General features: G+C 46.1%; 4 protein-coding genes and 1 non-coding gene across 9 annotated transcripts; 1 reads left to right on the plus strand and 4 right to left on the minus strand.

The window, feature by feature from the left end:
- Nucleotides 1-185: 185 nt before the first annotated feature.
- Nucleotides 186-9,508, minus strand: LOC147060382 (adenylate cyclase type 2). Of its 2 annotated transcripts, XM_085903335.1 has the most exons (28): nt 9,301-9,508; nt 9,000-9,053; nt 8,729-8,857; nt 6,795-7,463; nt 6,065-6,262; nt 5,839-6,000; nt 5,598-5,747; nt 5,362-5,507; nt 5,182-5,293; nt 4,978-5,105; nt 4,614-4,772; nt 4,386-4,545; nt 4,152-4,316; nt 4,043-4,074; nt 3,867-3,920; nt 3,722-3,785; nt 3,546-3,643; nt 3,365-3,449; nt 3,149-3,280; nt 2,748-2,825; nt 2,377-2,555; nt 2,207-2,291; nt 1,975-2,133; nt 1,675-1,821; nt 1,494-1,595; nt 1,312-1,426; nt 1,094-1,218; nt 186-1,027 (listed from the first exon to the last, which is right to left on the minus strand). In XM_085903335.1, exons 4-28 carry the CDS (start codon nt 7,404-7,406, stop codon nt 893-895), a joined length of 3,582 nt encoding a protein of 1,193 aa, XP_085759461.1. In that variant the 5' UTR covers nt 7,407-7,463; nt 8,729-8,857; nt 9,000-9,053; nt 9,301-9,508; the 3' UTR covers nt 186-892. The 2 variants fall into 2 exon arrangements, with proteins under 2 accessions (XP_085759461.1, XP_085759452.1); XM_085903326.1 differs by having other exon boundaries at nt 3,546-3,785.
- A 133-nt stretch (nt 9,509-9,641) lies between these two features.
- Nucleotides 9,642-14,292, minus strand: khnyn (KH and NYN domain containing). 2 transcript variants are annotated; one of them, XM_085906348.1, is made up of 9 exons: nt 13,831-14,292; nt 13,257-13,464; nt 13,051-13,185; nt 11,701-12,941; nt 11,496-11,626; nt 11,306-11,402; nt 11,095-11,202; nt 10,674-10,775; nt 9,642-10,606 (listed from the first exon to the last, which is right to left on the minus strand). In XM_085906348.1, the coding sequence occupies exons 2-9, from the start codon at nt 13,452-13,454 to the stop codon at nt 10,270-10,272; spliced, it is 2,349 nt and encodes a 782-aa protein (XP_085762474.1). In that variant the 5' UTR covers nt 13,455-13,464; nt 13,831-14,292; the 3' UTR covers nt 9,642-10,269. The 2 variants fall into 2 exon arrangements, with proteins under 2 accessions (XP_085762474.1, XP_085762475.1); XM_085906349.1 differs by lacking the exon at nt 13,831-14,292 and having other exon boundaries at nt 13,257-13,814.
- An 870-nt stretch (nt 14,293-15,162) lies between these two features.
- Nucleotides 15,163-21,230, minus strand: LOC147060384 (cerebellin-1). Of its 2 annotated transcripts, none has more exons than XM_085905945.1 (5): nt 21,060-21,230; nt 16,852-17,074; nt 16,163-16,591; nt 15,976-16,095; nt 15,163-15,904 (listed from the first exon to the last, which is right to left on the minus strand). In XM_085905945.1, exons 3-5 carry the CDS (start codon nt 16,448-16,450, stop codon nt 15,707-15,709), a joined length of 606 nt encoding a protein of 201 aa, XP_085762071.1. In that variant the 5' UTR covers nt 16,451-16,591; nt 16,852-17,074; nt 21,060-21,230; the 3' UTR covers nt 15,163-15,706. The 2 variants fall into 2 exon arrangements, with proteins under 2 accessions (XP_085762071.1, XP_085762070.1); XM_085905944.1 differs by having other exon boundaries at nt 16,163-16,625.
- Nucleotides 18,157-21,149, plus strand: LOC147060385 (E3 ubiquitin-protein ligase TRIM39-like). Of its 2 annotated transcripts, none has more exons than XM_085905942.1 (8): nt 18,157-18,268; nt 18,701-19,284; nt 19,344-19,439; nt 19,513-19,746; nt 19,825-19,972; nt 20,033-20,059; nt 20,131-20,306; nt 20,370-21,149. In XM_085905942.1, exons 2-8 carry the CDS (start codon nt 18,703-18,705, stop codon nt 20,820-20,822), a joined length of 1,716 nt encoding a protein of 571 aa, XP_085762068.1. In that variant the 5' UTR covers nt 18,157-18,268; nt 18,701-18,702; the 3' UTR covers nt 20,823-21,149. The 2 variants fall into 2 exon arrangements, with proteins under 2 accessions (XP_085762068.1, XP_085762069.1); XM_085905943.1 differs by having other exon boundaries at nt 20,388-21,149.
- Nucleotides 21,231-21,334: 104 nt separating the features above from the next.
- Nucleotides 21,335-21,406, minus strand: trnae-cuc (transfer RNA glutamic acid (anticodon CUC)). Its single transcript has one exon. It is a non-coding gene; the product is annotated as a tRNA-Glu (tRNA).
- Between the last annotated feature and the right edge of the window lie 331 nt (nt 21,407-21,737).

The following is a 21,737-nucleotide window of genomic DNA, read 5'->3' on the forward strand; positions in this document are numbered from 1 at the left end:
GAAAATATTGACAGTTAAATAATTGTTATTCGGAACCACCAATATTTTGTTTATTGAAGGTACATAATAGATTATTTTACCTTGAAATGAATGGGCATTTTAAACTTGTTTCCACTCATCTATGAAACCAATTTTAGATACACCAACCAAATGCTATGGAACAAAAGTATATTTGCATATATATGCACAGAATACTCATATGCCTTTATTTATATTTGAACTTAATTAGTTCATAAATAGTAGTTTCACATTATGTACAACATCAACATCTAAAAACACAAAATATACATAATCTAAGAGAGAGATATTTGCATTGCAATTATAATCTAACAGCAACTTCCAACGCTTCATTGGTGTGGTGCCAACAGTATTTTGTAAAGTACGTACCTGAAAGCAATGGTTGAGTGAAAGCGCAAGAATCTTTACACAAAAAAACATTGATAAAAGTTGGTCATTTTGTAGAAAATTGCTTGAGTACAATTTACTGCTATAAAATGTACTTACGATATTGGAAGTATTAAAAAAAAAAAAGTAGTCATCTTTTTCATGATGTTTTTATCTATTTTATGTTAGAGTCTTGAATTAAAAATAAAATCCAAATATTTGTTAAGGTGGCACTAGGTGTAAAGACTTTAAGAACCACTGATGCAGACAATTTCATATTTAACACAAATTATCCTTCATGTAAATCAGCAAACTGTCATTGACATTTAGGGAAAGTATTCATATACAAATACAGCCACAGTAACATGATCATTCAACTGATCAGGATCATATTTAGTGTCTCATGCCAAGACGGACGGCAGGCAGTCAGGAGCAGCGCCAGCACGAGACGGCAGCGTGCTCCTTGCGAAGGTCTGTTTCAAACCGCATCGACTACAAACTACGGTGGTCAGAAGTCCGGAGATGACTGCTCTGCGTTGACGAAGAATGTGGTCAGTTCACCTTTGCCCTTGACGTTGATGACTCCTCGGCGCGTGACGCCGTAGCCCACGCTCTGGACCACCTGAGCTGTTTCCTCTGTGACCTGGATACAAAGACGGGAGCGGTCAAACCGGGGGGAAGGAGACGAGTTAGTGGCGAGCGGACTGACCTGGATCTTGTCCAACACTCCCGTACTGTCCATCCTGCTGGCCACGTTGACCGAGTTCCCCCAGATATCGTACTGTGGTTTATGAGCCCCGATGACTCCGGCAATGACCGGGCCCTGGTTTATACCTGACAATAGATATTGAGCAGTCAATTCTTCCATTGCAGAATAAAAAGATGGATGTCAATTTGGAGATCATGACGGCGGGGAAACGGTCTCACCGATCCGCAGTTTGAAGTTGTTGAAGCAATCGGTGTTGATGTGCTCCAGACTGCTCATTAAAGCGAAGGCAAACTCCACCATGGAGCGCACGTGACTGTAGGACAAGTCACGTTCCTGCAAAGAGAGACGGAAAGAGACGTTTTCAGGTCTCAGAAGATGTGATCCTTTGTGACGAATATACCTTTCTGTCATCGGACGATTGCGTCAGCCCCGTAGCCGCCATGTACGTGGTGCCGATGGTCTTGATCTTCTCCACCGAAGAAAATTTCGGTTTGGATAGAAGCTGGGAAACCGAGTGACACGAAAGAAGGTGAGGCGGGGCGTACGTTTCGGGAAAAAAAAAAAAATACTTCCGACGCTACCTCGTCAAAGGTGATGATGATCTCGTTGAGTAAACGTAAACACTCCAGACCGTCTCTGTTGGCGCTGCTCTCGCTGTAGAACTCTTTAAACTGAGGCACGGAGGCGAACATGATGCCCACGCACTCGTACGACTGACTGTACAAGTCCTGAAATCAAAAACAGGGCTATCAAATTTCAGCGGCAAGTCAAGTTGATTTTTAGAGCACCAAATCGGAATAGAAATAATAAGCACAGCGTTTGTCAAAAAACAACCGTTACATTCTAAGGATCGTTTCAAAAAGAAAAAATGAATAAATCACCTGATTACGGACAGTTTTTTCCATGAAGAAGGAGGCCACATGAAAAGGTAGAACGTTATGGAGGAGAAGCTTGTTGACATTCTCCACGGTCTCCATTTCCTCTTGTTCCAACTTGAAACAGTGTTCCAACAGGAAATCCACACGGCAACCCAGCTCGTCCTGATTAAATGATTGACTCGACTTTTTTACTTTGAAAAAAGGAAGTGACGCACGCACGGAAGCATCCACGCACCTGTCTGGCCAGTATGAGGCAGACAATATAAAAGATGACCAACCAAACCCCAGACATGATCTGAGGGTCCTTCAGCACACCGGGCCTGGGTAGGGGCGGACGGATGGAAATGAGTTTGAGAGCATCATTCCAAGGTTGTTCCTCGTGAGTGTCAAAGACCGCTCGCTTACTTGATGGTGTTGTTGTACAGCAGGTCGACGAGGCAGAACGAGCGGTCGGCGTACACGTAGAGGAAGAGGGCCAAGTAAACCACCACGGCCAGCGTGAGGAGCAGAGCCTTTACCGACAGACATATCCTGACAAAGACGATGACTCCGAGCATGGCCAGCAGGCAGCAGTACAAGTAGTACTGGGTGGATGACAGAAAGACCGTTTGAGTATTGTATGTATGTATTCTGTATTTTGATTTATCCGTGTACTCTCAATTGTTTTACAAGTCAAGATAAAAAATTGCGGAAGATTTATTGAGTTAGTCAGATCGACAACAAATGCTCAAATGTTTGCACACCACGAGGAGCCTACATGCTCATTGGTAACTCACAGGCATAATGTGGAGTTTGAGACCCTCCAACGCCCTCCTGTCGCTAATTTCCGTGCAGTTGCTTCCTGGGATGAAGACCTGAGGAAGTGCGATAAAAAAAAAAAAAAAAAGAAGGAATAACTAAACGTGGGAATCCTGCAGCCAACGTTTAATTTGTGGCAAATAATTTCCACAAGGCGAAGGTGATGTTCAATGATTTGCTATCAAACAGAGTGTCATGATAAAATGCGCTCTCACTTATTTCTATTTCAACAAGAAGATAAATAATAACTATGCTCAGAAGCCGGAATGCATCAATCCTATTTCTCTTCATTTCAAAATGAATCCTTGCTCTGGAAATGAATGGAGTTTATGACGAGAGGTTCCACTGTATAATTTGCAATGAAAGCAAAAAGGCTCACAAAGTTGAGGATGGCCATTAGCAGCGTAATGAGTGAACTCAAGCACACGATAAACAGCCGCAGCGCCGCCCTGGTGGAGACCCCAGGAGAAAATCCTGAGATACAATTATTGCATGTCTTGGAATGCCATTGCTGAAAACAAAACATAAAGGAAAATATATATCAAAAATACCCATTGTCATGTTTTTTGTTTTGGTTGAGTTTGACCAAGCGTACCTGCATGTAGCCACAAAACGTGATGGACAAAAGAAGCACCATCACAGTAAATGTGGCGCTGTAGGACACGGCCAATTCAAAGTTCCTGGCAAGTACGCAAAAAACATTTGTAAGACGAAAAAAAAAAAACCTAAAACACACAAATCCACAATTGCGAATAATATCGCGGGGCGTCACTGACCTATCAGAAACGAGTATCTGGACAGCAAAAAGAGTGACAAAGACGAAAGCCAGGCAACTCATGGACTGGTGTAAGCCTTTCACTTCCGACAGGCGAAACTGTAACAAATACGAGACGTGAGATGAAATCGCCACAGAGGCCGACTTCCTCACTTCCTGTCGGACGAGTGGCACGACCTGCTTCTCCAGGCGCACGTCATTGAACAGCAGCGTCAGACAGTTGAGTCTCTTGGCCCTCCTCCTACGGAACACACGCACATACAGATCAGAGAGAGAGCGAGAGGCAACGAGAGATTTGGAAAAAAAAAAACCTCAAAGCTACCCTGCGGTGTCCATCGTGTCCAGCGACCCCCTCACGCAGTGATCTACAAACAAACTGAGACAAAAAAAAAAATCCACAAATTCCATCTTTGCGACTACATTACAGAGAAAACATTCCGGGCACGTTTTGGTGAGTAATTATTTTGCTTCTGAATTAAAAACCTCAAGCAAGCATACCTGGATGGGCTGTTCTGACAAAGTGGTCTTTCCTGAGGAACACAGACATTTTCCAATCACGACAACATGATGGCAAAAAAGTGGCGCTTGTAGCGTGTGCTCAACATACAGCGGACGACTGCTGCTGGTTCACGGTGACCTCGTTGATCTTCTTGGATAACTCAGCTTGATGGTTGTTGAGTTCTGCGAAAGGTCGAACGTTCTGCCACGACTTAAGGTATAGGCGCATGGACGCCCGTTGCCTGTTCTCGACTGCGCCGAGAAGGTTGCCGGCCTGGGAAATAAAAAGCCACGCCGTCACACCCTTGCGTGTCTCGCCGCAGAATGCCGCATCGACGCCAACCGTTTGGGCTCTTTGGAGCGAGCTCTCTGAGTTGTTGGGGTCCAGCACCAGGTAGGTTTGTCTCCCTTGAAGAAGAGGATCCCGACTCCCCCCGTCGCCATCCTCCACTTGGAACGCTCCGTTCAAGTGTTGCAGAGTCTCTTGCGTGATGTGAACTCGCCTAGTAGATGGGAAAACGTTTGTTGCCTTTCATGACAGAAAAGTCCAAAGGAGACTATCCTCACTCACCCGGGAACACCTCCAGACTCCATGTGATTGGCTAGCGTAACGTCATGTGACCAGACGTCGTACTGCCATTTTTGTAAGCCGATCACGCCCGAGAGCACGTTACCCGTGTGCACGCCAACACGCATGCTGAGTTCCACTCCGGTGGCCTCTCGAAGTTTACTGAAATCCAAGAAAAGAAAAAAAATTGTTGGAGCTTGACACTGAACAATGGACACCTGAATAAATGACGCCCAGTACAAAACAAAAAATGACAATGTGAAGCTCTTTTTTTTTTCTCTCTGAACAAAGCAACAATTTGCAAAAAAAATTCAAATGGAGCAGGCAAAGAGGAAGTTGATGGTCTGGCCATGCAAATTGAGCCAACCTGATAGCGGTGCACATATCCAAGCCCATTTGAACACAGTTGCTGGCGTGCGTGGAGATCGGATCGGGCAGACCCGACACGCAGTAGTAGCAGTCGCCCAAAATTTTAATGCGAAGGCAGCTGTTTTTCTGCACAGAGGAACAGCAGATGTAATGGCGTGCCTTCAAACAAACACACACACGCTCGGATCGGACATGGTGATACCTGAGCGATGTCGTCAAATCTGCCGAAGAGCTTGTTGAGGACAGCGACAAGCTCCTCAGGAGAGCAGCTGCTGGCGAGCCTGGTGAAGCCCACAATATCTGCGTATAGAATGCTGGACACACACACACACATTACACAAGATGGAAGGCAGAACAGCTTTTGGATGGTTTTCCTCCTTACCTGACATCTTTGTGCTGCCGTACGTAGAGGCTGTGGAAATTGCGTTTATTTTCTTTCTCTTCGATGGGCTTGGTCAGTCTCTTGATCGCTTCCGTTTTCAGCTCTATGGCGATATAACGCGGCAACACCGACAGCAGAAGACGCTCCTGGAAAGAACGAACGACGTTCTTTTTTTTTTTTTTCCTCATCGGCTCGCGAACGAGTCGTTCAATGGGATAAAGCGGCTGGTATCGAACCTGTTGATATTTCCTGATTTCCTTCTGGGAGCGGACGGCGCTGAATTGCTCTCTCTTCCGATTGGATTTCCTCAGATCGTTTTCGGTGGTCCATAAATGGAAGACCCCGATGCAGTTCACGCACAAGAACAGTATGCCGTTTGCCACCAGCTGAGGACCAAATCATGGATTAACACGAGTCCAAATGGTAAAAGTGGGTCAAGTCGATTGAAAAGATCTTCCCTTATCAACTTGGACCCACCTGCACAACCAAGTCCGGCGTCTCCGGGCTCGTGACCGAGACATAAACACTGATGATGATGATGTGTGAAACGCTGGTCCAAATCCCAACTATGAGAGCCCAGGCCAGTGAAAGCGGCAACACCGTGTACACGCTCAGGGAGAGGAAGAGGAAGAAGGCCACCTGAGGAGGACGGAGGGATGTGAGTTTCTTTCCAAATGGGTCGGGTCACATGACTTCTCCCCACCTGCTCCCAAGTTGTGACGGGTCCTCCGGTGAAGATGAAAACAATAGCTGTGATGTACAGCGTCCCCCAGACAAAGAGGGCCAGGGCACCAGCGCAGCGCCTCACGGTGGCCAGCCAAGGCAGGCACACCAGCAGGACTGCGCTCAGACACAGGACCACGCCCAACACTGACAGAGCCCCCACATGGACGTCCACGTTCTGTGCACCAAAGTGAAAATTCTAAATTTAATCGAGCTGCATAACGGTTTGCAAGTTTGACATCTATTTTGTTTTCTGCACATGTTAAAGTAGCATTTAGTACAATAGCACCTATGCTAATTCACATTAGCTTGACTATGGATTTTTGTGTTATATGTTAGCATGAAGCTAGTGGATGTTTGTTACCATATGGTTTGGTTGAACATTTTGGTGTTTAAACCATTTTTAATTCTCTTTTGTATTATTTGCATGTTGTACTGTAAAGTTCAAGTCAAACTTGAAGTTTTGATGCATTCTAAGGATGTGGGGCACGGATTTTCAACTATCAACGGAGACTGGGGCCGACTGTATTGACACCCCACTTGATGCCAGACAAACGGACGGACACACACACACACACACACACACACACACACACACACACACACACACACACACACACACACACACACACACACACACACACACACACACACACACACACACACACACACACACACACACACAAACATACAAAACTGCAGTTTCTCACCCTTCCCATGGCTGGAATGAGGACGATGATGGCTGTACAAAATGCCAAAGACAGCACCAGTCCAGACAACATGGCCGGCGTCTCCTCCCCACACTGCAAACAGCCCCTGTGAACGGACCTATAGCAGCAGCAGATGGCTTCCGCCACACTGGGCCGCGACGGTGTGCATCCATGCTCGTCTTCATGCTGCGCCGAGTCCTTAGGTGAGCTGCCGTTTTCCTTTTTCGTCCTCGATTTGGTAGCAGGTTTGATTTTTCTCCTTTTATTGAACTGATTCCCTTGTGGAGCGTGTTCCGAGGGGATGGCAGAAAAGCCAGAGTTTCTATCGAGGTCGCCACTGAAAGCAGTGGTGGCGTAGCCGGGGCTGGAGCCGGCGCTGCCGTAGCCCGAGTCGACGGCCCCGCTCTCGGCCGTCCTGCTCGACAAAGAATCCACCAGCAGATGTTCGGGTAGCTGGATGGACGCTTGACTTTGCGAGAGTTCCGACTGGCTGCCCGACAGTCCTTCAACATCAGCGGTGTCTGCAATGTGGCCAAGTTCCAGCGTATTGATTCCAGTTTGGGCCACGCCATTAACTTGCAATGCTGCTGCCGCTTCTTGCTCAGGCTGCATCTTCTACTGGACTCTTCAGCGCTTGTCTGCCGTTGAGGAAGTCCGGCCGATGTTCTCCTGTGGAAACACAGTCCGGTGACTTCCCCATGTCATTTTTTCACATTGCAGAGAGGGGTGGCCAAACTTTTTCTTTCAAGGGCTACAGACAGAAAAATCAATAAATCAAAGTACTGGAAGGTGGAATCTAACCCGCATCCTATGAACTGTGAGGCGGACGTGATAACCAGTGGCCCACCGTGCCACCTTATAAAATATCAATTCATTAAATCAGAAAACTACTCTGTGATAAAGCAAAAAAAAAAGGCTTTTAAAGATTTTTAGGTGGCCGGATGCTCTGTGTCAGATCCGTCCCTGTGGTGAGCATTTTCACATTCAGAACCAAAACAAGCAATCTGAACTAAGATGACTTTGACAGTAGAGAAAACAATCGTAGTTCCGGGTTACGTCTTCATGAATGATGAATGAAAACAAGGAAGTGAGATGAGAATGAATTTCTCCTTCTGCTGCTTGCAAATGTTTTTGTTGTCCATCCAATGGTGCATATGTGTGTGGGTGTGTGTGTGAGAGAGAGAGAGAGAGAGAGAGAGAGAGAGAGAGAGAGAGAGAGAGAGACCAGTGTTCAGTACAGCGTTCCTCGTTGGTGCAGTTGATCCCCCCCCCACCCCCACACTGGATACTCAACCATCGATGGACGACGTTAAAGTCTTGTCGCAAGAGAAGGTCAACAAAAGCGAGATAATAACAAACTCAACATCCTCGGCTCGCTTCTCTATTATGCTAAACTCGTTTGTCTGGCTTTTTTCTGTCACACACTCCGTTCAGGTGTGTTCTGGAATGGCATGACAGTGACTCACCTTAACAATTTAGTCACAACCTGGCACGAATATCAGATGCTTTCATCTTCCTTTTGCTAGATTTCTAATCATAACGATGGCTATCGTAAAATATTACCGTCAGCAACGACCATTTGAAACAGAGTACAGACACGACTAAATAAAATAAAGTTATTTCATATTGTTTGTGACGTATGAGGTGTGTCAGAAAAGTTACAGGACTGAGGTTGTAAATTTGAACATCTGCCAGTCAATCAAGCGACGTGACTACAAAGAGCGTCTGTGACATTTGGAAAGTTAGGAATTTTGTCACCATGACAATGCACCTTTTTTTTTTTTTTTTAAGTAATGTCGGAATCAAACTCATTGTACCTGCACACAGCAATGACAAGTGTACCACTACACCATCAGCCATCCCCAAGGTATGAATGTTGTCACCTTGACAAACACTTCTTGGCTGTGCTGAAGCAACCCTCACAACTAACTGACCTGGTTCTGTGTCATCAATGGGTACCGGATTAGAAGAGACGGACGACATCAAGTTCGGCCCCAAAGACGGAGCTGCGAGGGTTCCCGGAAGAATCCTTTCTGGAGTTTACGAAAGCATGGCAGGGAAGGCTGGAAAAAAAAAAAGCTGTTCATAGTTAAGACTTTAAATGTGTCTGTTTTTTTGAAAGAGTCACATTCAAAATGACTACAGCACCTGTCATGCAGCGATACATTTTAATTATACTGTAAATGTTTAATCATTGTCCATTACCTTTTGGCGTCAAGCAGGTTTAGCCCACAAATGGAAAATGCACATCAGTAACATCTTCAGTCATGTTGGAAAGGAAAATATGACAAGGGATTACATCACCGATGAAAAGGAAACAAGTGCAGACAATCCATCTTCGAAAAAATTATGTTGTGTACATAAAAGTACAACACAGTACTTTCAAACTAATAGCGTGACAGACCTGAATGTAACTTCACTTCCGTTGTACTTTTTTTTTTTTTACCCCCCAAAGACAATCAAGACATTCTTGTCATTGAACGTGAGTCTTGTCCAGTTAGCTTACCTTGTGACACACGTTCAATTTAGTCATATTCCTCTTGCAACAGCTTAACTTCTGGCCCAAAATCGACAAAACAAACTCATTGACCTAATAATAAACTCGCTTTTAAAACACCATGAGAAAAACCGAGAGCGATCCGGCAGGTGAGCGAGAATTCCAGCGCGAATGTACACACACGCACACACAAGCTCTTTATTCCGGTGTTGAGCTGGGCGGGTGAGTGCGCGTGCACGACGCCAAATTGACGCGCGCTTTCAGCTCGGAATCGATATTCTGTGTTTGGAGCACGCTTTAGTGACAAGTTTAAATGGGAGGAAAGAAGGAAAGCGACAATCATAGCGTGTTTTTGGACATTTATTGAACGGGAAGATTCAAAATTGATTCAAAAATGAATAAACTCTCAAGGAGCATGGAAAAAGGTACAAACTGTTGTGACAAGATGTTGTTTATTTTGTTTTGTGGTGTCTTTGAGCAAGGCATTGATACCACAAACGGCTCGTCAAATGCAGAGGTCAGCTTTCATGCACAAAATCAGGGATGGCCAACGGTGGTCCGCGGCCCTCTAGTGGTCCGTGGCGGTATTGCGGTGGTCCGTTAAATTACAAATTATTATAACATGATTTAAAATCAAATGGATTTATCATTTATACTTGATTTATTTTCCGGCTAATTTTGTGAATCGTTTACCCATCTAAATTATGTCAAATGTAGCTGAAATTCCCAACATAGCCATGCAGATGCTAATAAATAGCCTGTATAGGTCGATCATTCTTCAGTACAAAATAAAATAAGAGTATAAAAGTATAGTAATAGTATAAATAAAAGTTCCCCAGTTGCTTCTAGGTTACAATGGTGGTCTCTTGGACAAAAGCAGTTGAAAACCTCAGATATTTTTTTTTTCACAGCATGGTGAACGGCAGATTAAAAAAAAAGACATTTCAATTGTGTGAACTTGACTAAACTGCGAAAGTTCTACTGCTCCAAAAGAAAAGCTGAGAGCACATTGAGGTCGTTCTCTGTCGGGTTACTCTGCAGAACCAGCATCACCATGTTGTCCTGACCAGGAAACACCTGACAAAGACGTTCTCTCAATTCCGCTGTGGCCTCCACCGTTCTGTTTACTAAAATGGCCTCGGAGCCTTGCTGTTCTCCGGACTTGGGGTGATGAATTCCGTCTACCCGCCTCCCTTCACCTGCTCCAATCAGAGCGCCACCTGCTGTTTGCTCAGGAAAGTTGTGGACAGGAATTTGTGAGTACGGAGGATTAAAAGAAGGGGAGTTCTTGGCTACACCAGCAGGGTCGGATGTCCTGGTAGGGAAATTGCTGTGAGAAAAAGTGTCTAACTTATTTCAGAATGAATTCACTAGCGTCAAACCTGCGGTCCGAACGAAGGAAGTCATCCAGGTGAGGCCCCCCCCTTCCTAGTGGGTCATCTGGAACCATGAAATGATCACCAACAAACGTGTACTGAAGCAGTCTGGAGGGGAGATATGAACAAAATTTTGATTTGCAATGCTGATTTAGGATCAGACATGAAGCAAAATCAAAGCAGGTACAAAAACAGATACAACAAATAGTAGTGTGCAAGAATCGAGAAAAGTGATAGTAGTAAATAAACTGCGATTTAGACATCACCACTAGAGGGAGCCCACACGTTATGTATTGCGTTCCAAGGATACACTAGCGAGAAGAAACAACTGTTGAGAGGGTCTCGTGTCCTCATTGGGTTCCGTGGCCAGTATTTCCACTATCATCTCATTTAATCCAAATTGCCATTTTTGTTTGGCGTGTTCTACCTCTTTTTGATGATGTCTCTCCATACGTCCGACTCATCCAAAAGGTCCCTCAGATTGTCGTTGGTCACAATCACGCCGTCTGTCTTTTGCGCCAGCTTCAGCATGAGTCTGCAACAATCATCTGATCTTATTGGAAAGCAATAATCGCTGCAAGTTTCCGCTACAGTTTGACCAAAAATCTCCAAAGACGACATCTTGTTGTTCGTCCGACCTGTCGTCGTACGAGCTGATCCTCGTGCCCAGGACCTCCCTTGAGGGTGTGTAGGACAGGAGGCCCAGGGTCTGCAGCTCTCCAAGATAGTGCTGCTCTGTGGACGTCAAAAACAAAAAACGTGTTTAGACGAGGCCGGAAGGAAAAAAACGTGACAACGTGAGTCACTGGAGGGAACAGACAAAGCCACCTCTGGCGCGGGGGTCGCTCTTCTGGCGCCACTGAGGTAGCAGGGCGCTGATGTGCCGATGACCTCGCTCCCAAAAATGCTGAACGGCCAAAGCGATACCTCGGCACGAGAAGAAGTGGCCGAGCCCGTGACTGCGGAGGGGGAGAAGCTTCGATGAGAATGAAGAGAAAATAAACCATGGATTGACTAAATGAACGCTACCTACCTCATGGCAACATTGCTACCGTCAATGATGATGGTCCTCAGCTGGGGGTTCCCCGGTTGGTCTGTTAGCTGGAGTTTAAAGGGCGTCTGCAGACCCTCCATGAAGCGCTGCTTGCCCGTCACCACCACAGAGGGAACGCTGGGCGCATCGCGGCATTCCCCACCTCTGGTGGGAGAACGCTGAGCGGGGAGGGTTCCTTTCAAGCAGCTCGGGCTTTGAGGCTTTGGCCGAGAGCTGCCAGTGGAAGATGAGGGAAACGTTGGTCCAGGTGGTTCTTTGGCCTGATCGGAACGTTGAAGGACTTGATTTTTGGGCGACAAGTCCAGATTTGTGACAGATTCTGCTCGGCTTGGTGTTTCTGGATCACTTTTCTCAGCAGCTATGGTAATTCCAGTTTTCCGACTCTGCTTCTCCAAGCCTTCCATACCAGCGCTGTTCTCCTTCTGCAGCTCCAGAAGCAACAGGTGAGTGGAGCCATCTGGCAACATGCTGCAAGCCTTGGCCACCTTGTGCTCCGTGTAACCGCAGCTCACGGCAGCTTTCTTCAACACTCCCAACACAAAGTCATCATCTTCCTTAACGCCGCCGTCCTGACGTCCACGGACCTCGCCTGGCACCTCTGCTCCTCCCGCTGTTTCGTCATCCATCTCACAAGGCGGTTTCCTCTTGCTCTGTTGTTCCCCGCAACTGTAGTCCTGCTCTTGCTGAACCAAATCCAGTATCCGAGAGGCCTCTTTGGGTCCCGTTCGGCCGAGGACCCGTTTAACCACCTCTTCTGTGTACCCCATGGTTGTGAAGAATTTCAACAAAAGCCCAAACTCTTTGTTTGGCGCCGACAGCTCCCGCACTTGGTCCTCATCCTGGCCGGCCGATGCCGCCGCATGTTCCGGCAGCTTTTCTTCACCCGCGTCCTGTAGAACCTCTTTTTGCTCTTCCCCCAAAGTCATCTCAGGTAGGCTACGCTCATGGAAGCCTACTTCTCCTTGTCCTGACTCTTTCACCAAATCCAGCAGGGCTTCCTTCACAGATCTCGGAAGTACAAGGAGATCCAGGATATGGCGATCCTCCCGTTTTTCCACCAGCGCTTTGAAGGCCCGCAACTCACCCAAACCTCGTTCTTCAGTGTCCGAGGAACCAGCCTGCCCCCCTTTATATCGATCCAAAAGGTCAGTAATGAGAGAATAGGCTCGCACCACTGGCTCAACGAGACCAGAGATGAGCAGCGAGCCCGGAGAGCTCACCTGGTTTGATGTGATGCAACAAAAATAAGCATCATTACTTTAAGAGCCTCCATTTTTTTTTGTTGAAGATTTGAAGAGCATTAATGAGTCGATGTTACCGAGGACTCACCACAATGTCTGCTGAAGTGCTCTTGATCATGCAGTCCATGAAGAATCCTTTGGCACCGCAGAAGATGCAATTGAGAGCGGCGGGATAGGATAACTCCTGCTGCTGCTCCTGGTTCACAAGTCCTTTCACAAACATCTAAAAGACACGCTTGCTGATCATCTGCACTGCAAAGCGCTCTCGAAGAGGCACGAGGGGGTGTGTGGAACCTTTGCCGCTTTCACGTCACAGTCTGACCCCCGCAGACGCAGCCACATCTGCCCGTTGGTGCCGAGCGGGACGTCACCAGTTCCGATGGTGAACGACACCTGGAATATTCTTTCCACCGTGTCCTGCTGGGAGCTCATAGATCCCCGCAGTCCCTCGGGGCACACAAAGTCATCCCTCACCTTGCCTTGGTCGTCCATCCTTTGTTTTCTTTACAACAAAAGTGCCAACAGAAAGTTGAAAACAATTTTCAGGTGGTCATATTTGATCAAATGTTCTGTTTTAGTTGTAATATTTTTTCAGGCAATTTGTGAATTTCTATTTGATGTCAATTTGAGTTACTTGAGTGGATACTTCCTGCAATTCTTGCCTACAATTCCCTGCTCGAAAAAAAAAAAAAAATGGATACTGTATTCAAAGATCAGTTTGTTTTCACAAGTATACTTGCCAGGTTGCGGTAGAAAAAAATGGCATTCTTTTCAGGTAACGTTGAAGCGTGTGACTTGCAACACACACACACAGCACAACGCAATGACAAAAAGAACGTCAATAAAAGTACTAATGTAATTTTCCTACCTTGAGTTGCTGCTGCTCTACGGTCTCGGTTTCCGAGTGGCCCCGACACGCAAGCTTCCGTGATCACATCACATCACTAACTTCCTAACCTCGAACCCGAACACACAACAACACGACAAAGCACAACACAACACAACACAACACGCGATCCGCCAAGACAGAACAAGCGGACCACTAAACCCAGAAGCTCCGAGGCAGCGACGAAAACGAAACTAACCGCGAAGAGCAAGAAAACAAAAGCATACTGCGCATGACGCAGCTAAAATACACGTTAATAAATAAACTAAAAATGTCTATTCAAATAGCTCCTACACGTTGCACACATACAAAACAGAAAGCCGTCATTTAAGTAGCTTGAACAGTTTCTCAAGGCGTTGAGGGGGGAATTCCCGTGACGTCACAACCTTGTTGTTGTTGTCCAATTACATCTTCAAATGTATGCAAATGTTTTGTGACAGCCCTCATTTAATAACGTGACAGGTTGGAAAGAGAACAGTTATCTTTCAACTTTTCCAGGAAAGTCCATAAAGAAATGTTTTGAAATTGGAGGAGCGCCCTCCCCCCCACCACCATGTTGTTGTTTGATGAAAACGGTCACCGTCTTGATTATTGTCAGATTTGCCCTCTTTCCTTTTTCCTTCAAAACAGCAATCGTTTCAATTCCTAATTTGGATATCAAATAAATATTTTTTATGAGATGAAAATTAATTAAAAACAATTGTTCAAAAAAACAAGGGAGACTCTGTGTGTCATCTGAAATCATCTGAAAAGTTTTGGGAAACTTTCAATGTTCTTTTATCTTCAACGCGTGCGACACTAACAGTAACTACTGAACAACTGTATATTTTTAAGTGAAGTATTGAATGGATGCCAGAAAGATCCACACATGCTGAAAAGCACAGAAGTTTTTTTCCATTTTAGGGAAAGCCTGAAAATAAAAATATCAAAAATATTTTAACGTATATAATATATATTTAATTATAACCTGTGAAGCATTCTTGGACTTGATTTAGCATTAGCCTGCATTTGGCAATGAAATTTCCTATTGCTTAGCGGCACGTGTTAACGCTGGCCTCCACTGAGATTTACAGCTTATGGCGGTCCGGAGTGAACCCAGCAGGCTTCTGGCGATGGAGCCTTTGCTTTGCTGCTGATTCTCCATCTGCCACCGGATGCAAAGAGCCACCGCGTGGATAACAAACAAAGTCACACGTCTGCTTGCACGCTTCCGTGGTTGCGCGTCAATGCTGTTTACGACAGTTACACATTATGACAAGTTTTAATGAGAGTCTACCTTCGTTAAGGACGACTGGGTTAGAATACATCTGTCTGTCTTGGTGGTGGCAATCACGTGTGTAACTAAGCACGAAGGGAGGCGAGGTCATTTTGACCAGGTAAACTTTATCTGCTAGGTGCATTAATATTCACCAGCTAGTGTGAGAACAAATAGTACAGTCACTGTGAGACAGAGTACATATTGAAAATGAATGAGATAGCAAGACATCAATAATACAGCATAGCTAACTATTTTGAATGCTCCGGTAAGCTAGCTCTATTGAAATTTTTGCTCGTAGCTTGTAGCTAGTAGCGCAAGATAGACTTGATCAGAAAGCTAGCAAACAAAAGCAACATACAAATTGATTCATGCTTTTGCGAAAATTCCGAGCAGCCTCACGATGCGAGCAAGCACAGACGTTGGGTTACAATCACGAGTTATTGACAAAGATTTGGGGGAAATGAAAAATATAGTCAGGATGATTTTGGTGCATGTTAATAATAGCTAACTAGTTTAAAAGTCTTTTGCTGGTTAACATGATTGTTAGCAACAGTTAAAAGGCTTTGTCGTCTCTCCACAAGTGTTCACCTGGCCGTTGTCCTACAAAGGGAAGACCAGAAATCCGGAGAAAGTGGAGTACTTCCACCCACCCATCAGGTTGCCCCTCTCCAGTTTGAGATACGCCTTGTCCCCCCTTTCCATCACCACCAGGCCAGAGTTAGTGGCAGCTTCCCTGGTCACATCCTGGTCGCCCGCAAAGGCGGAGATCACTGGCCATCCGTTGAGGACCAAACTTACCTTGAAGAAACAAAGTGAGGAGGTAAAAAAAGGCAAGTTCGCAGAGGAGGTACCAAGAAGAGAGAACGCACCTGTATTGTCTGCCTGTTGTAAACTTTGACCACATGAAAGCTGAAACTGTAGACTCCCTTTCTTGGAGCCACAAAGAGACTCCTGGCGGGATCAAAATGGCTACCGACGTTCACCAAGATCTGTGAGTAAAGAAGAGGACTTGAATGTGCTGTCCCGTGCTTTCCAGGCCAACAAATTCCAAACTACCTGGTCAAAGTAGATGGTCATGGTGTGGTTGCTCATCTCCGAGGGTTCGTGATTGGTGTTGCGGATGGCCGAGAACGCCACCCTGCCCGTTCCTGACCTCACCGACATCCCCAGGGCGTTTGTCGATGGCTCTGCGGAGGGGGTGGAGTCGCACACCACCAGACATTTGCCCTCCAACACGATTGGCTCCGTCTCATTCTGGCAGCGGACCCCCGGGGGCACCCAGAGGGTGGCCAGAAGCACTCCGGCATAAAAGGCGAAGTGGGGCCAAGGAGGCTGAAACTGCATCTTTCTAAGGACGTGTTACTTGGTGGGATCTTCACAGGTGTGGATGGTGCTCTGCTTCAAGACCATGAGACATGATGCAGATCCTCAAGGAAGAGCTTTGCCAAGACTGGGTGGAGCTCTCATAGCAGAGGACACGACGCCCTTTTTCGGGCACACAAGCGAAGAGCGATCTTGCCTTAGGTGGGATGGTAGAATTGGAATTAAACAGACTAAATGTCCCGATCAGAAACATTAATGGACAAACTTCAGAGGTATGGACGGACGATTACAACCCCGTCGGTTGGTAAAGGTCAACTTTCTGTTTGAAATTTTGTAGTGAGAAGAAGACTTGCGGACACATCTTTGTCGTAACCAAAAAGCAACGACCGTCACACGCGAGAAGAATAAAGAGGACAACTTACCGTTTGCATGTGCACGAAGACAACTTGTCCACTCCAGCTTTGCCTCTGCTATTTCTTGCCGCTCATTCCCGGCCAAATTTTCTCTTCTCCGCTGTCTCACCCCCCCGACTCCCACCTGCTTCCTTTCCTGCCTCCTCAGCTTTTATTGGCTAAGAGGACAACAGCGCTCTCCAAGCAAAATGATCCATTCTGGCGTACGATAGCGGATATTTTCTCCTCCAAGCTGTGCATGAAGTCATCAAAACAAACATATACTATTTTAGACCACAGCACAATATGGCAATTTTTGTTGTCACCCGCACAGTGTGCAAGTTTTGCTTTGTCAAAGTTGCTTTCTTCATCCATGTTAATGAATCTGTCATTTTCTCTTTTTTACCTGACGAGATCATATTGAAATGCAGCTTCAAAACAAGACCAAACTGCTATAAATAAAAACTCTTTCAATAGCTCACAGTAAGGAAAAAGGCAGCCTATCATATTTGTGCCACCACATTCCCTTAAAGAGATGCCAGGCTGGACTCTGAGTGCGCCTGGTCCAATCTCAGTCCATCCACATCCCAATCACAGGCTCTCTCGAGGTCTGTCCCATTTTAGACTATCTATCTATCTATCTATCTATCTATCTATCTATCTATCTATCTATCTATCTATCTATCTATCTATCTATCTATCTATCTATCTATCTATCTATCTATCTATCTATCTATCTATCCCTCTATCCATCTATCTATCTCTCTATCCATCCATCCATCCCTCTATCCATCTATCCCTCCCTCTATCCCTCTATCCATCTATCCTTCCCTCTATCCCTCCCTCCCTCTATCCCTCTATCCCTCCCTCTATCCATCTATCCATCTATCTATCTATCCATCTATCCATCTATCCATCTATCCATCTATCCATCTATCTATCTATCTATCTATCTATCCCTCCATCTGTCCATCTATCATCTGTCCATCCGTCCGCCCGCCCGCCCGCCCGTCCATCTGTCCATCCAATCTATCTATCTATCTATCTATCTATCTATCTATCTATCTATCTATCTATCTATCTATCTATCTATCTATCTATCTATCTATCTATCTATCTATCTATCTATCTATCTATCTATCTATCTATCTATCTATCATCGTCAAAAGAGATGATCATTTGGGTTTTGTAATAGCAAGATACACAGAACGTTGAGGAAAAAAAAAATGTCTGACAAGTTCCTGAAAATGTCACATGATTGTAAAGTGGAACCATGTGACAAGCGAGGAAACAATAGTGCTTATGCAGAGCAACAGCATTCCTCTCTGACTTAATGCTCAGGTGAGTCATAGGTCGAACACATGAACCATTGATTGGACCCTGATCGGGCGTGAGTCTTCCGAGCGTTGCACCGCAAAGGAGAGAAGAGACGGGCAAGATCATTGCGGTAAGTGTATACGGAACCTTGTTGCGCTTTGGTTACGATCACATTTTTGTAAATATGATGTTATCAGCACTTACTGGAGCTAAACACAACATTGGGGGGAAAAAACCCCCTATCAGAACAAAGTTTCTTTCAAAAAGTAATCGTACAATCGTGTCAAGGAACACAAACGTCAGAAATGCCATCCGGGTGTCTGCTCAATATCAGAATAGATTTTTATAAGAGTAGAAAAACACGTTTTGAATTACCGGAACAAGCGTTTATTTCAAACACTCTTTTGTTTCCCATGTGAATCAAAAAGTTGTGCGGGCGTGTCAAAAGTTTACAGAACAAAAGAAGAGCACACCTAACCGTGCAAGGTGGAGTCTACATTTAGAGACATGTACAAACCGTTTTGAAATACAAACGATGAGACTTGTTTTGCTTGCGTGGCAGAAATGGCCTCCCCGTGCGGCAGTCAGGCTCAGAGGCAGTTGGAGTGTCCCTTGTGCGAGCAGGTCCTGGAGGACCCCGTCACCACTCCGTGCGGACACAACTTCTGCCAGGCTTGCCTCCAGCGCCGCTGGGGCGCCAGCGAGACTTGCAGTTGTCCCACCTGCGACAAGACCTTCGCCAGCCGGCCCGAAATAAGCGTCAACGCCGCCTTTAAGGAGCTGGCCGATACCTTCAAGAGGATGTCGCTGGGCTCGTCCTCCTCGCCGCCGCCCCGAGACGGCGAGGTGGCGTGCGACGTGTGCGCCGCCGCCTCCCTGCGAGTGCGAGCCATCAATTCCTGCTTGGTGTGCCTCACCTCATACTGCCTCACTCATCTGGAGGCCCACCGCAGCGTGGCCACCTTGAAGATGCACAGGTTGATTGCGCCGGTCGCCGACTTGCGGGAGCGTCTGTGCGAGCAGCACAACCAGCTCCTGGAGATGTTCTGCCAGGACGAGCAGCGGTGCGTGTGTCGCTTCTGCACCGAGAGTCAGCACAAAGGCCACCGGGTCGTTCACATTGACCAGGAGAGCCAGGAGAGGAAGGTAACGCACAGTCCTGGTAAAATTTCAGTTTCAATACATTTGTATCTTGTATGCTCCAGGTCCAAATGGCGACGACACAGGCCGACTTTGAGCAAAAGATCCAAGACAGACAAAAAAAGATGGAGGAAATCCAAAACGTCCTAAAACTCGCCAAGGTTCGTCCTACTTGATGAACATTTCCTGGACTTGGTGGTCATGAGGCGGCGTCACCCTCTTGTACTTCACCAGATAAGTGCAGGAAATGAAAGGACGACCAACAAGACCCTCTTTGACCGCCTGATAGCTTTGGTCGGGGAAAGACGAGCGGCGGCCGACGCTGAGGTTGAGCAGAGCGAGAGGGCGTCTGAGCAGAGGGCTACCGGACTGGTGGACGAGCTGCAGCGGGAAATTGTTGAGCTCCGTTCGAGGAACGTCGAGTTGGCGAAGCTGATGGACACGGATGACCATCTGCACCTTCTACAGGTGGACGTGAGACGCCACCAGTTTGCTGCTAGTCACATGCGGTGTGACCTCTGACCTCTCTGTGTTCACGGGGGACAGAGGTTTCCCTCGTTGACATCGCCTCCCCCGACAAAAGAGTGGACGGAGATTACCGTGCACCCAGAGCCCAGCGTGGGGACGCTGAGAAGAGCGCTGTCCCAAATGATTGGCTCCTTCCAGACTGAGCTGGAAGGCCTGAAGACGGAGGGTGAGTTGCACATTCCAGGTATTCAAAACATCTCGAGACCTGATTTCTTCTCGCCCTCAGAAATGAAGAGCATGCAGAGTTACGCAGGTAACGCCGTTATCACTCTTCTCATCTTGGTCCACGACTATTCAAGTTAATAAAGCTTCTGGTTCCAACAGTGGACGTGGAGATGGACCCGGCTACCGCCCATCCCAACATTTGCCTGTCGGAGAACGGCAAGCGGGCGGACCGCGCCGAGCTGCTGCGAGTCGTGCCCGGTAACCCTCAGCGATTCGATCCGGTCATCTGTGTTTTGGCCAAAAGAGGCTTCTTATCCGGCAGGTTCTATTTCCAGGTGACTATCTCCTCTGTTCTACATCAACGCCAGCACGGCCCTACTTTCCCATCTCTTGATTAGATCTTTCTCTCCCATCAGGTAGAAGTGGGGAAAAAGACTTTTTGGGATTTGGGTGTGGTCAAAGAATCAGTAAATAGGAAGGGCCTGATCACCTCCAAGCCTGAGAACGGTTTCTGGACCATGCGTCTCAGGGGCGGGGACGAGTACCGCGCTCTGGACTCACCGTCGGTGCTTCTGACCTTGGACGGGAAGCCGCAAACGGTCGGCGTGTTCACCGATTACGAGGATGGAATAGTGTCATTCTTCGATGTGGATGCCAGGTCTCATATTTACACTTTCACTGGCTGCGTGTTTGCCGAAAGAGTTTTCCCTTTTTTCAGTCCCGGAGTTAGTGATGATGGGAGGAATTCTGCGCCACTGATCATCACGAATGTAAACCAGCAAACGCTGACACCTTCACTCCAAAATAATGTGGCACTTGTTAACAATTCATTAGACTTGTCACAACAGTAAAAAAAAACATGTCAGAGCCATTCAGTGTCTTTTTTTCCCCCCAACTCATTCTCTGTTTAAATTTCAATAGTTGAAGAGTTGTGTGGCAAAAAAAACTCAACACTACCAATGACGTTGAAAAACAACCACAGAAATCTCACCGCACATACACAGCACAATTCTTCAGTTTTCAATGAATGTAACTGAGATGAGTTGAAATTATTTTTATGCAAGCAATAAAAAAAAAAAGTTAGTTACCTGAATGTTGTCAATCCCTTAAATGTTGTCAAATTCCCTGTTGGCATGCACAAACTTGGTCAATAAAGTTAATTCTGATTCAAACAAAATAGTTAGGTCAAAAAAAAGATGACTAAAAGAGTATTTGTTCTAGTTGCTTGAGCTCACGCACAAGCAAGAAGGCTAGCCAATTTCCCGGGCCGCCATTTTGTTCTAAATTAATTTTATGTCGTCATTGTTAAGCCACGCCCTGAACGACCGTTACTACCTATGATGTTGGACGAGCAAAAACTAAGTTCCCTGACCGGGAATCGAACCCGGGCCGCGGCGGTGAGAGCGCCGAATCCTAACCACTAGACCACCAGGGAGCCATGGATGCGGCCTTACATAAATCAGTTTATAATATAATACAATAATGTGAAAATTTTAAGAGAAAAAAGCTACAGGCCTCAAATCCCTCCCAGATCGTACTTTGGAAACCCCTCATATCCTGTCGTGTAGTAAAATACATATTTTAATTGGGCGAAATTAAAAGTTCATTTCAATTAATTTGTTTAACTTTTAAGTCATTACAATTATATTTAACCTCGAAGAACTGTGTGTTTTATTCAAGTACAAATTCAATACGATGGTTTTGCTAAGTATTTTTGGGGTGGTAAACTAAAGTTGGAGAAGGTGCGTGCAGTTGCGGCTAGTCGC

Source organism: Syngnathus leptorhynchus, chromosome 2, assembly GCF_054491065.1.
Source record: "Syngnathus leptorhynchus isolate UIUO chromosome 2, UIUO_Slep, whole genome shotgun sequence".
NCBI lineage: Eukaryota > Metazoa > Chordata > Actinopteri > Syngnathiformes > Syngnathidae > Syngnathus > Syngnathus leptorhynchus.

Bases quoted from the DNA above. Each gene is read 5' to 3' on its own strand.
- LOC147060382 (XM_085903326.1), bottom strand. From the start codon at position 7,406: ATGCAGCCTGAGCAAGAAGCGGCAGCAGCATTGCAAGTTAATGGCGTG. The intron at 5,748-5,838 runs GTGGGTCCAAGT...TTTGGTCCTCAG, and splicing joins CGCCGGACTTGGTTGTGCAG to CTGGTGGCAAACGGCATACT. The intron at 3,450-3,545 runs GTCAGTGACGCC...CGTACTTGCCAG, and splicing joins CAGATACTCGTTTCTGATAG to GAACTTTGAATTGGCCGTGT.
- khnyn (XM_085906348.1), bottom strand. From the start codon at position 13,454: ATGGACGACCAAGGCAAGGTGAGGGATGACTTTGTGTGCCCCGAGGGA. The intron at 12,942-13,050 runs GTGAGTCCTCGG...ACATCAAACCAG, and splicing joins GCACTTCAGCAGACATTGTG to GTGAGCTCTCCGGGCTCGCT. The intron at 10,607-10,673 runs GTTTGACGCTAG...TTTCCCTACCAG, and splicing joins TTCCTTCGTTCGGACCGCAG to GACATCCGACCCTGCTGGTG.
- LOC147060384 (XM_085905945.1), bottom strand. From the start codon at position 16,450: ATGCAGTTTCAGCCTCCTTGGCCCCACTTCGCCTTTTATGCCGGAGTG. The intron at 16,096-16,162 runs GTAGTTTGGAAT...CTTTACTCACAG, and splicing joins TGACCATCTACTTTGACCAG to ATCTTGGTGAACGTCGGTAG. The intron at 15,905-15,975 runs GTGCGTTCTCTC...TGTTTCTTCAAG, and splicing joins ACAACAGGCAGACAATACAG to GTAAGTTTGGTCCTCAACGG.
- LOC147060385 (XM_085905942.1), top strand. From the start codon at position 18,703: ATGGCCTCCCCGTGCGGCAGTCAGGCTCAGAGGCAGTTGGAGTGTCCC. The intron at 20,060-20,130 runs GTAACGCCGTTA...TGGTTCCAACAG, and splicing joins GAGCATGCAGAGTTACGCAG to TGGACGTGGAGATGGACCCG. The intron at 20,307-20,369 runs GTGACTATCTCC...TCTCTTGATTAG, and splicing joins CCGGCAGGTTCTATTTCCAG to ATCTTTCTCTCCCATCAGGT.